Consider the following 13,941-nt stretch of genomic DNA (forward strand, 5'->3'; position numbering starts at 1 on the left):
AGATACATTATAAGCAGCACATAAAGTGAGAGGCCTAACATGCCCCCAGGGAAACTCCTCCCAATCAGTGCCCGTGGGTGCAGAAAATTACAGTCCTAGTATTCACAGCCTGAGATGATTCTTATGCTGTCTGCAGAACCAGTGAAGACTGAATTAACATGTGTGGATTGGGAAAGGTGCAGAGGTGCAGGATTTCTAACTTGTGGAGTCCTTTATACTACAAGTTTACTGCAGAGACTTCTAATACTTGGAAGATGTGGTCTTAGCTGAATTTATAGCCAGTAGCAGTGTAGGTGGAAGGGAAACATCTCTTTTCTGCCCTTGATTAGGTATGATTTAGAATTGATGTTCATACTAGAAGGGTGACTTCTGCTGCTGACATGAAATTATGTAATGGAGGGATCACATCTACCCTTCAGGTGGAATAGGCAACAAGTTTGACTTTGACCTCATAATAAAGGGAATTTGTTGCTGGACTTTGCCTGGCCTAAATAAGGAAGTAGTCTATCAAGAAGTAAAGCATTCTTTACTAGTTTTGTACTGCAAAGATTTTCCTGTCTTTTTTTTTTTTTTCCCCAGGGAAAAAAGAAAAATGCATGAGCTCTAAAAAAATATTTGTTACTTCATTTACATCTGAGTCAGGTAAAGATTTAAAGGGAGATAATGAAATAGTCTTTGATCAGGCAAGGAAGAAAAGTTTTATGTAATCATAGGGCAATGCATTCCATCAGGAGTGTGGAGGTATTTTTACCTCCATTATGGAAGTATTTAACTTTAGACATAATCTGAATTTAAAATATAATTAAATGTAACAGTATTTTGTCTCCTTCCTTTGCAGGTCTGCTGGTCCTCTGATATATTTCAGAATGCCGCTGGTAAAAAGGAACATAGACCCCAGGCACCTCTGCCACACAGCTCTGCCCCGAGGTATCAAGAATGAATTGGAATGTGTCACCAATATCTCCTTGGCAAATATAATCAGACAACTGAGTAGCTTAAGTAAGTACATTGTCCCAATAGCTGTGTCTAGAACTAATATATTTTACAGTCAGCTTTTGTGGTTGAAGTAGGAACACCTTTTCCAATGATCAGTTGAAAGCTGTGGCTGAGCCTTGAATGTGGCTGGTGACTGGCATGGATTTCTGTAGCAGAAAGCTAGGAATTTTTCCAGCAGCACAACTTAAAACCTTTTATTCAGGCGTGTATTTCTGTTACCAGTGCAACAGAACAGAAAAAGATATCTGGTACTTAATTAAGCCAGTAATTGCTTAGAGCAATTTTTGAGTGGGGAAAATGACATAATGAGGAATATATCACTGGTTGCTTAATTCTCTTAACTTAAACCCTTGTTCATGGTGTGGTCATTCAGAAAATGTAGTTGCCTTTTAGTAAACCCATAAATGTAATTATTACACAGTCTTTCAAACTGCTTAAGATTTTTCTTCCCTCTTCTCCCTTTTGTCAACAGTTTTTTCCTTGGTGCATTTGAGAGGCATGAATACTTCTTAAACTCTAGAATTCTAAAGTAGTTTTTCTGAAAAGGTTGTTTTCTGGGTTTTTTCCTTTCATTTACAGTAACTTTAAAAACTTGTCTGATGAACCATGGTGATTGCATTTTGAATTTCCAGTACTATGGGTGCTTTTTAATCACTGGGACATTATTCAGACTACCAACACACTAAATACTAAAATGTGCATGTATATAAATCTACAGTGTGAAAAGCCTTTTAGCTGTGTCAGTATCTTAAGGTCCTAGGTGATGTAGCCTAATTGTTAATTATATTGATTTAGTTCATGGTATATTTAGTTCATGACTGTTTTGGAGCCTTTCAAAGCTGTTAAAGTACTATTAGGTTGAAGACTCTAATTGAGGACACTGAATTATGCAATCGAGGCAGGAATGCTTACTGCACATAATGATGAATGTTATTAGTACAGCTGCTGCAACAGCCAGGAAAATAACTTAACTATTTAACTTCTTTTTAGTGAACCAAGGTCATGTCAGAATACAGTATCTGATCAACATCTGTGGTCCTGCTTCAGTCTACTAAAAGCCCTTCTCAGACTAGCCCATTGTGTACTAGTCTCCTCTTCCAAGTCACTCTTATTAATACAGTATTTTAGTTTCTTTTAAAAATTATGATTCGATTATATACTCCATCTAGTGTAATTTCCTTTCACAGGGGACATACCAAATTTACATTTTTTATTTTCATGTGGAAGATTAATTTGACCTTGGAAAAAAAAGTATCACTTGTTCTCTGAATTTTAAAGAACACCAACTTGAAATGCAACAACGTCATCATGGTCTCACTATATACAGTTGAGATTTGGCTGGCTTTATTATGTTTTCTTGGTATACAGAGCTTATGCCCGACATCTTATGTACAATTGCTTAGGAGATAAGGACGAAACAATATCAGAAGAGAAATAAATCAATTCAGGGGGGAAAAAAGTATTGGAGAGCATCTATTGAATGCTTCCACATTTGTTATATATCCACCCTTAATGTATAGCACAATTAGAGAGATACTTTCAAGGGATTGTAACTGTAATTATGTGAACTCCTTGTCTGTTGAAGGGTTGTGGTTCTATGTGAAGTGTGCATACGTAGGGATGAGCCCTAATATAGTTGTTTTCACTCGAGAGGAGTTTCTGTCATGAATTTGTTACTGTGGTCAAAAAGGCAAGCAATGTTGGAGTGTAAAAGAGGAGGGAAAAAGCCCAAGTTTACTCTGCAGCATCTAGCTCAAAATAGGTAATTCAGAATTTTTCATGAGTAAGTTGAACCCTGACAAAATAATCCTGATTTCTCATCAATGTTAAGCATTACTCCATAAAAATGAAGATAGCGTGACAAAGTGAAGAGTACCTATGGAAGTATTTTTTTCCAGTACTCTTTTAGCTTTTCTACCTGCTTGTGCTAGTAGCAAAAGAAATTTTAAAAGATTTTCAAGCTCTGGTGTAGGAAATTTTTTGTCTCATGTGCTTAAACCCAAATAACAAGTCTTCACTTGGTGTGTCACTGTTAGCAGTGTTTGGCGAGGCCTCCTGACATGCAGATAAATTTTAGCAGTTGCCTGTGAGTCACAGCCAGCAGGCATGGATTTGCAGCAGTCCCCTGGCAACCAGATTCTCTGCACTCCTTCCCTTTTTGTTTTCTCTGGATAATGTGTATGTTTGAGACTCAGACTATAAGTTGCAGATGAAATGAGGCTTCGTTCTGAGAGCGGAAACTGAATGCTCTGTTAGGGTTTTATTTTCTTTAAAGCTGCTTTACTTTTTGATAGTAAGGTTATGCAAATTTAAATTAATGGTTTCTGGCCTGATTAGCACTTATTCATTTCTGCCTGCAAGATTTTTAAGTTACCAGCCCGCAAATAGAGGATTAATCTCCTGCCATTGTTACTCTCAAGACCAGGGCTACTCTTAACCTTTCTTCTGATATGTTGTGGACAAAGAGCCCTGTGATGGAATTACAGTTTCCAGTACTTACAATGATACCAAAAAACATTATTTAGAAAAGCTCAGTGTAGAGTTTTGTCAAGTATGTTGTTAGATCTCCATTCTTGGAGATATTAACCACTCAACTGGATTAATCAAGCAACCTGATCTGCTTTGAGCAGGGTGTTAAACTAGACATCTTCTAGAGGTCTTTGCAATAGTTTTTTGGTGCGTTGCTTTTAATCCATTTGAGAAATTTTTTGACCTTTAGAAGAAGTAAAGATAAAAGGACAAAATATTTATTTCTGCTTTGAGTGATAGCCCTTGCCTTTCTCCCTGGAGCATGAAAATACATCAGTCTGTCTTGATGCAACATAAAAAATTGCCAGTAAGTAATTCCACCCCCCTCCCCATCTATTCCCTGTCTTCTCTAACTTCATAAAATGATCTGTCTTCTTGACAGCTTATCTTAGCACTGTGGCAACAGAAACTCTCTGGGCAACTGCAATGGCTGTGTCAGTTTGCTAGCCATTTTTGGCTGGTATATGCTTCCTAGGCATCCTGTAGCTGCTATATATTGGTGTATGTCAGGCTATAGCATTTCAGCCTATGTGAAACACAGCTGATAACACTGTGCAGCTGTACCATTGTTAGAAGATGGATAAATAGTTCTCTTGTGTGCATGTAACCTCCCCATTTAGTTTACAGATAACAACCAATCTTGTTTTTCCTTTTATTCAACTGTTCCATGTACACAGAATCTCAGTACCACATGAGAAACCTAACTGATGGGGTTTGTTCTTGGCCCAGGCCTCTGACACCTCCATCTGGGGAGAACATTTCTCCATTTGAGTATGTTCCTTTAATGAATATTTATATTGCAGGCATTCAGACCAGATCTTTTATTCAATCATAGTAGGATGTAATTTCCCTGTTTTTCTTCTACCTCTGTATGAAGAAAGAGAATGTTGTGTAACTCTATTTGCTAAAATGGAGTGCCTTCTATGTTACTGAAAACAATTTTCAATTGACATTTAACATTCAGTAGCCTTTCTCCTCTTTCTATGTTTTTATTATAGTATTTCCTATATTTACTGTGTATCTTAGGTAGTTATTTATTTTCCTCTCCCTTTATTTGTTGGCTTTCAGGAGTGAAATCCTGACTTTTTAGCCTATTATTTCTTCCTCCTTTTTCTTTTCCCTCTCAAACACTTTTAACTTTTCTTCTTCGTTTTTCCCTTTAGACATTTCTAACTTTTCTTACTTATTTTTTGCTTACCTTGCCATCCTCTAGAGAGTTTTAAGCACCACTCATCTTTTGAGAGACATCTTCTCACCTCAGGAAAGCTTTCAGTTTACCATGGATTAAGATGTTAATACTCAGTAAGTGGGAAATGTTTATCCAGAAATACTTACCAGCAAACTGTCTGGACTGGAACTAATCATTAGAACCAGCCCTCTTCAACTCAAAGACCAGTCTCTCTCCTTCTTCATCCTGTCTGAACAAGATCTTCAGCACATGATGAGGCTCCAACACATTGCATAATTGGAGTAAGGTCTCTGCACATCTGCAGCTAGAGTTTCAGTCAGTGTTCCTTAAGTAACAGAATACCTGTGGCAGGTCCTGCCTGGGGCATCCTCTTTTTCACTGTGCTCAGAAGTGTATTCAGTATTCCCTCTTTCTTAGTTCTTAGTATGAATTGCCAGGGATCACTAGAGAAAGTGTTCTTATGCACATGGGGTAAGGGAGCTGATGGACTTGAAAACTAAAGGTTTGCTCAGCTTCTCAGAGACCTTCATCCTCTCAAAGACTTCTGTCTAATTTCTTGATCTTGTCTCTCCAGCAGTGGCGGTATTGGCAATGTTATGCTCTTCTGTGTCCCCCTCAGATGATAATGAGAGGATGAGCAGTATTTTTTCATTGAAAACATCTGTGTTAGCAGAGAAAAGTCCTACCTATCATTAGTTCTTTGCCTGCATAGAGCAGTGAATTCAGGTGATGTTAAAAAAGGAAATGAAGAGTAAAACTTCTCTGCGAAATGATCTTCAGAACTCATAACTTCAACATCAGGTTCACCTCTCAGCAGTCTCTTTGACAGATTTCTTGATACCAAATAGCTAATCTTAGTTTACTTCATGGTATCTTCAGCGGGAGATCAGAAATGACAGCGCAGACCTCTGTGACTGGTTTTTGAAGACTGACTTTTTTCTTTTTGAATGCCAACAAGAAGCATCAGATGTGCACCACAGGTGACCTTTAACACAATTTATTTGATACTTTTGATACCTCATTGGTCTCTCCAGCTCCCTGAAAGGAGGCTGTAGCCAGGGGGGGGTTGGCCTCTCTCCCAGGCAGGTATCAGTAAGACAAGAGTGCATGGTCTTAAGCTCTGTCAGGGGAGGTTTAGGTTGGATACTAGGAAGGAATTCTTTACAGAGAGGGTGATCAGGCATTGGAATGGGCTGCCCAGGGAGGTGGTGGATTCTCTGTCCCTGGAGATTTTTAAGAAGAGTTTGGATGTGGCACTCAGTGCCATGGTCTGGTAACCACAGTGGTAGTGGATCAAGGGTTGGACTTGATGATCTCAGAGGTCCTTTCCAACCCAAATGATTCTGTGATTCTATACCCTGGTCAGGTTGTCTCCTAAATGCCTGTTTCAGTTTTGCTGAATGAAGGAATGAAGTTGTTATTGCAGAACTCTGATATTCCTGGTAAAATCCTTAAATAGGGTCCTTGTGGACTTCCTTTATGCCTTCATAATGAAGGGTTCCTAATTAGCATTGCTGAACTGTATTTAGTACATCATTTTTCAGAGCTTGCTCAGACATAACCTCTAAAGTTCTCAAGGATCTACCAAAGTACTTATTTCCAAGCCTGGGAAGCATTTCAGTCTCTTAGCTTTTAGTCCATCTCTTAGCCACTGAACCATTTGATTGAAACGATCCTGATGAGGAACAAGCCTGGGGTTTCAAGTGAAACTCAGAGACACTTTGATTTTTGCTGAAACATTAAATTAAGTAAAATTATTGTAGTGAAAATGTGAAGCTGAATCAAGAGGCAATGGGTATGTTAAATTATGCGTCAGAATTAATGGAGGAGGAAAAATATATTAATAGACTTAAAATAACTTAGTTGTTTTCCATTATAAAGGGACTCCAGTTAGCTATTGTTAGTTGCTTAAGGGGTAACTAATTATCCTGAAACACACTGTATTATATAGAAAGGAACTATTGAATAGTGGATAATTTTGCATAGTGTAAGTATATTGGGAAGGGATTGTGCTGTAGAACGTGAGCCAGGTTTTATGGCTGCTTTTGTTCTATGCTTTTATTTTTTTAGAAAATGTACTGGACAAAAATATTGTTTAGTGTGTGAATGGGATTGAAATAATAGGGATCAAGGAATTATAGCAAATAGATGGGTAACAGACTGAATTCTTTGTTTATTCTTTTTAATAGTTTTTCAGTTTCTTCATCTTTTTAAAAAAATCAAATTGCCAAACCTGTATTTTTAAACTGTAGTTGTATTTTGAGGTTTGAATATTTCAATATTATCATTAAGCTTAGTATTTTAATATTAGAATAACATTTAATTATATTGAATTTAACAATGTAGCACCTTACTATACACTGCCTTTAATAACATCATGACATATTTAATATATTTTTTTAAAAATTTAATTCCAATTGAAGGGTTTGGAACTCTTTTTCTTTAAAAATGCAAAGGACAGAAAAAAATAGGCTTCTTCTGTAAGTCCTGCTTCAGAATTCCTGTCCCAGTCCTTGTCTGAAAGCCTGTAACTAAATCTGGTGGAAACTGATCTAGTGTTGTAAAATGATTAATTTAAAAGTGCCTTTTCCTTAAGGTGTACTAAAGGATACAGCATAGAGAATGCCATAGTTCCCATAAATTTAAAGACTGGAGTTTTTAGGGGACTGCTAATTTATGCCTGGATCTTGCTGTATGGTCAGATGTTTCTAGGAATTTGTACAACACAATATACAAGACTTAAAAGACATTTCTTTGCCACACTTTGTTTAATCAGCCTGAAATAAGTCTCAGAGCTTTATGTGGTGATTGTAATTGACTGCAGTTCATCTGCTACATACCTAGTCCCCCAGAACAGGACCATACATAGTATGGATACATATTGTATCCATACATAGTAGTGCATTGGTTAGTTAGAAATTGATCATTTGAGCACAGAAGATAATGCTGGACAAATGGGGAAAATGAGGAGACTAAAACAAATTGAGAGAAGCATATGGTGAAAGAAGAGAACTGACCAGTAAAACTGACCAGTCATTTTTTTCAAATTTTATAAGCCATTGTGTACCTAGTACCATGGTAATGAACAGGAGTGCATGACACATGTTTTGGTGGTTTTAATATTAAAAAAATAAGGAAGCCAGTGAATGATATTATTTTATTCGATTTTCAGCTAGTAGCTACTAGGTAGTGTTTTTAAATGTCATGAAAGTAATTGTTTTAAAAAGGCTGTCAAAACAAATACTAGTTCTTGGTGGGAGGAAGTGCAACAGGTTTCTTCCAAGAGATTTTATTTGGCTGTCACAAAAAAAGGACATTGACTGAGACCAAAGGGAGATGCATTCCTGCATCTTTGGTACTCTGAAGGGTTAATTGTGAATACAGCCCTTTGAGACAAGAGAAAAAGTTGTGAGAACATAATAAAGTGAAGAATACCTTCCTTAATTAAGAATAAATAATAACATATCCTTTAATTAGATGAAAAAACCCTTATGATCTGATGATAAAAATAAATGCTAGTACGATGGACTGAAAACAGCTAATAATACTGGAGGGGATATGACTTGCCTTTTAAAAATTACAGGTTTTGGAATATTTCTGGTCAATTAAGCAAGTTTTGCAAATACAGTAAAACAAGCTTTTCATGGTTGTTGAAATAGTTTATTTGCAGAAGTTTATATTGTCATTTAGTTTAATAGACAAAAAAGATCACCAGTCTTTCTAATCTGCTGTTTTGTATCCAGCTGCGACCAAGATCCTAAGGCACTACTATTTAAATTGCCACATCATCTGTCATTCTCTCTATTGTACTGCATGAAACAAGAGTAGATTATTTCATCAAGCAGCCCCATAATAATGTAAATTTTCTGAAGTGTTAACAATACTCTGGAATTAATAATACTTCAGCTGGAGTATTATTGTTACACCTGGAGTGATCAGTTCTGGAGCCCCCAACAAAAGAAGGACATGGGGCTCCTGGAGAGAGTCCAGAGGAAGGCCACGAAGATAGTCAGAGGACTGGAGCATCTCTGCTGTGAAAACAGGATGAGAGAGTTGGGGTTGTTCAAGAGAGCTGGAGAGGAGGAAGCTCCAGGGAGAGACCCTTATGGCAGCTTCCCAGTACCTGAAGGGGCTACAGGAGAGCTGGGGAGGGGCTTTTTGTAAGGCTTGTAGTGATACAACAAGGGGTAATGGCTTTAAACTGGAAGAGGGTAGATTTAGGTTAGACATTAGGAAGGAATTCTCTAGTGTGAGGGTGGTGAGACACTGGCACAGGTTGCCCAGAGGAGCTGTGGCTGCCCCCTCCCTTTTAAGTGCTCAAGGCCAGGTCTGGTGGGAGGTGTCCCTGCCCATGGCAGGGGTGTCAGAACTAGGTGATCTTTAAGGTCCCATCCAAACCAAACTTTTCTGTGAATTAATTTTGATTCCTGACTCTTCTTACATATTGCCTCTAAATTAAGTGGAATGAGTTCGTCTGTGTTTACTAATGTAAATTTTTCTCATAAGATTTTCTTTTATTTGAGTTTTCATGATACTTTCTTCAGTGTCATCACTTGTAATCATGTATTTTGTAATCCATTCAAAACTGAAGATATATTCATATGGAACAGATGCAGATAAAGTAACATAAACAAATGCTGGATAATAAATGTACTCATACATATGTTTACACATAGTATTCTTTTGAAGGGAAGTTGTAAATTTCATGTTTCTTCCATTGAAAAAGTATTCAGTTAAATATACTTAAAAAAAAAATTTCCAACATCTAGGTAGAGAAATTGTAGTTGGCATACAACTTCAGACACAACAGGTTGTTTTTAATGTACTTCCCATCTGAGGATTGGTGTTCATAAGAACAGGGATATTATTCAGTGTGGTAATTTTTTTGCTGTATGCAACATAATGAAAAGATGTTTGAGACAGATTATTTGCAGCTGGAGCTCATTAATGAGGTAGATGAATTGTAAGAGTGATGAAATGGTATAGATAAAGCAAACTGTAGGTTTAAAATGCACCTATGAAATCAAAGTTCACACAGAATCACAGAATCCTAGGGGTTGGAAGGGACCTCGAAAGATCATCTAGTCCAACCCCCCCTGCCAGAGCAGGGCCACCTAGAGTACATCACATAGGAACGTGTCCAGACGGGTCTTGAATGTCTCCAGTGAAGGAGACTCCACAACCTCCCTGGGCAGCCTGTTCCAGGGCTCTGTCACCCTTACAGTAAAAAAATTTTTCCGGATATTCAACTTGAACCTCCTATGCTCCAGTTTACACCCATTACCCCTTGTCCTATCACTGGTCACTACTGAGAAGAGCCTAACTCCATCTCCCTGACACTCACCCCTTACATATTTGAAAACATTGATGAGGTCACCCCTCAGTCTCCTTTTCTCCAAACTAAAGAGACCCAGCTCCCTCAGCCTTTCCTCATAAGGGAGATGTTCCACTCCCTTAATCATCTTAGTAGCTCTGCGCTGGACTCTTTCAAGCACTTCCCTGTCCTTCTTGAACTGAGGGGCCCAGAACTGGACACAATACTCCAGGTGCGGCCTCACCAATGCAGAATAGAGGGGGAGGAGAACCTCTCTTGACCTACTAACCACACCCTTTCTAATGCACCCCAGGATGCCATTGGCCTTCTTGGCCACAAGGGCACATTGCTGGCTCATGGTCATCTTCTTGTCAACCAGGACCCCCAGGTCTCTTTCATCTACACTGCTCCCCGTCAGGTGAGCCCCCAACCTATACTGGGACATCTTGTTGTTCTTCCCCAAATGCAAGACTCTACACTTCCCCTTGTTGAATTTCATCATGTTTCTCCCTGCCCAACTCTCCAGCCTGTCTAAGTCTCTCTGAATGGCAGCACAGCCCTCTGGTGTGTCAGCCACTCCTCCCAGCTTAGTGTCATCAGCAAACTTGCTGAGGGTACACTCTATACCCTCATCCAAGTCATTGATGAAGATATTAAACAACACCGGTCCCAGCACCGACCCCTGAGGGACTCCACTAGTCACACACCTCCAACCAGATTCTGCCCCATTGACTACAACTCTCTGACTCCTTCCTTTCAACCAGTTCCTGATCCACCTCACTACCTGATCACCAAACCCATAATTGATCAACTTATCTAGAAGGATGCTGTGAGAGACGGTGTCAAATGCTTTACTGAAATCAAGATAAACCACATCTACTGCTCTTCCATCATCTATCCACCTAGTAATTTCCTCATAGAAGGCTATGAGGTTAGTCAAACATGATTTACCCTTGATAAAACCATGCTGACTGCTCTTGATGACTCCCATGTCCTTGATATGCCTGGAGATAGTGACAAGAACAAGTTGTTCCATCACCTTTCTGGGGATGGAGGTGAGGCTGACCGGTCTATAGTTACCTGGGTCCTCCTTCTTGCCCTTCTTGTAGACTGGAGTGACATTTGCTATCCTCCAGTCCTCAGGCACCTCTCCTGTTACCCATGACTTACTGAAGATGATGGAGAGTGGCCTAACAATGACCTCCGCCAGCTCCCTCAGCACCCTTGGATGCATTCCATCTGGACCCATCGACTTATGGATGTCCAGATTACTCAGCTGATCCCTAACCCAATCCTCATCTACTATGTCTAACTCCTCATCTATCTCGACTACTTCTGGGGCTAAATGAATCTTTCTATAGCCCTGCAGTTTACTTTCTATTCTATATATGAAATTTCACACTTTATTTTAGTTTGCATGTCTGAATATTTTTTGTGAGCTAAGTAAAGTGAATAATATATCTGGCTATATTATATGAAATACCTTAAATTTCTAGTAAATATATATTAAAAGGTTTGTACTTAGTGGATCACAATTTTAAGTAATTTCTGTGGCTTCAGATACAAGTTAAGCAATGTAATATATTTTAAAGTCTTATTTTAAAGTCTTTTAAAGTCTTAGGTGAGTTGCCAGCTGAGTAGACTTTACTAATTTTCCATCTCTATTTTACTGTGGCCTATTCCTGAAAAGACAGAGGTTCTAAGAATGGCTTTGACTTTTGATCACTGTGGCTGACAGCAGATGCTCCAAGAATAAGAACAAGGTCAGCATGTACAATCCTCCTGCTAATCTCACAGCCTCCAACTCTTTCCAGCATGGAAGCCACTTCAACCAGCTGGAGTTCCTGTGTATTAATTAAAGCTCATTGTGTTTCTTTTCCATTACTTAGGATTGTTGGCAAACTTCTGTGTCATTATTTTTAAAGTCATTTACAGATATCTTGAATAGCATGGGTACCAGTAGAAAAACCGATGAAACTCACCTTTCTTGACAGTGAAGACTGATGTTTTACTCCTATTCTGCATTTTGTACATTTTGAGGAATTATTTATCCATGCCATGTAGTTTCTTCTATTATGCCACCAAGTTTTCAAAAAAAACTTTGATTCTTTGATTAAGGACTTTCAAAACTCTCTTGGAAATCTATCTTGACCATGTCTCTCCATCCCTGTGCATATAAACCCTTAAGAGATAACACTTTGCAGAAGCTGTGTTATCTCTTCTCTAACAAGTCATTCAGGTGTCTGCTAATTGAGTTCATCATAATGATTTGTATTAACGTGGCTGGGTGTTAGTCTTACAGGCCTGTAAGGTCAAAGTATTCCATGAAAAAAATGTAAGCCTTACTGCCCTGCTTGCCATCTTTCCGTGTGTATCTACAAATTGTTACTAAAATTTTACTGGACATTTAATCAGTTTAGTTTTGTAGTTCTTATGTAGACCCTTCAGTTTCTTTGCGCCTCCCACTAAGAATTGCTCTGGCATGAAGTTCTTTCCAGTTCCTTTCACTGAACACCAGTAGAAAGTGTTAAATTAGCTTGTCCACAGCAATCTCGTCTTCTCTGAGTGCTTCTTCATACCTTCATTTCCAGCTGCTCTGCAGAATCCCTGGCTGGCTTTCTTACTCCACACGTCTTTAAAGGAATATTGATTAGTAGTTTGCTAGTGGTTCCTCAGCCAAGGTTTGGCTTTGACTTTTTTTTTTTTTTTTTTTTATGCTTAATATGCCAGAATTTATGATCCTTTCTGTTTTCTTGATCTGTGCATTTCTTCTGAAACCCCTTTTATATTCTCTTTTTTTATAATCTGTTTTTTCTGTTGTAATTGCCGAAGTCTTAATAAATGGTATATGCTGGCCTTGTACTTACTATGTAGTATTAAGTAGCTTCCCCAGTACCTGTAGGGATTTAAATTTTGTTCTTTCAGTGTATTTATTTTAAATTATCCACTTTTTATGTATGCTTCCAGATTTATTGTGCAGCAAATGAAAAATGTTTGTAACTATCCTTTCCTGTTGTACCTGTCAGAACTTGTGTGCAAACCTAGTAGTTAGAAATCTGAGAGATTTATACTTGCAAAACCAATGTAAAGGCACAAATAGTACACAAGTTACATATGCACAACCCAGTAGAATGTTTTAAAAGCTATCACATTTTATTTCAAAAACATGGCTATAAATTTTGCTAGGCAGTCTGGTGGGGTTTTTGTCAATGGGATTGGCAGACTCAAGTTGAATCCAGGGTGTATGAGAAGCACTGTATGGAGTACTCCATCTGTAGAAGAGAAACCTGGTACTAATCCTTTTCTTGTGATACCTGAATCTTCTGCTTCCCTATGCTAAATGTTTGAACAAAGGAGATTCTTATTTTGGTTTATTGCAGCATGAACTAGTCAGTTACTAGAATTCTAATCCTTCAAAGCAGAATTTATTTTAGTCTGTATATTTGAATAGGCTGGTTCTAATTAAGTGTAAATATCTGATCTTGTGTTTTTGAAAGGTCCTCTGAATAGTAGGATTTGAAACTGTACTTCAGTTTGAGAAATACTGAGATAAGTTTCACTTGGAAGCATTAGTTACTGCTCATACAGGAGCAGCTTCAGATGGTAGAAATCATCCTTTTACTCATAGCCAAGAAACTAAACAGTCTAGTTCCTTGCATATCAACATAGTTAAATAATTTTATACTAGCTGAATATCTGTCCTGTAATTTATTGAATAATTTAATTTTTATTTGAGTATTTAACTTTTATTTACTTTCCCTGAAGCATTTTAACGAGCTCAGTGAGTACAGGTTGTCACAAATGATACTTGTGCATCATAGATTTATTTAAAGAAAATAGCTTGCAATCCTTTTCCAGGCAAATTCGTTTGGCTCCTGTAATATGCTTGAAGAGATTTTTTTTTTCTGTGTTT

At 38.0% G+C, this 13,941-nt stretch overlaps 1 protein-coding gene across 1 annotated transcript in view; it reads left to right on the forward strand.

Moving 5' to 3' along the window:
• Positions 1–844: 844 nt before the first annotated feature.
• The window catches only part of WASF1 (WASP family member 1), a 30,488-nt gene continuing 17,391 nt past the window's right edge, over positions 845–13,941 (forward strand). The window contains exon 1 of the mRNA XM_030447623.1: positions 845–999. Coding sequence (XP_030303483.1) covers positions 867–999 — 133 coding nt within the window. The 5' untranslated portion in view covers positions 845–866. The remainder of the gene's footprint in view (positions 1,000–13,941) is intronic.

The sequence above is a fragment of the Calypte anna genome, chromosome 3 (assembly GCF_003957555.1).
Source record: "Calypte anna isolate BGI_N300 chromosome 3, bCalAnn1_v1.p, whole genome shotgun sequence".
NCBI lineage: Eukaryota > Metazoa > Chordata > Aves > Apodiformes > Trochilidae > Calypte > Calypte anna.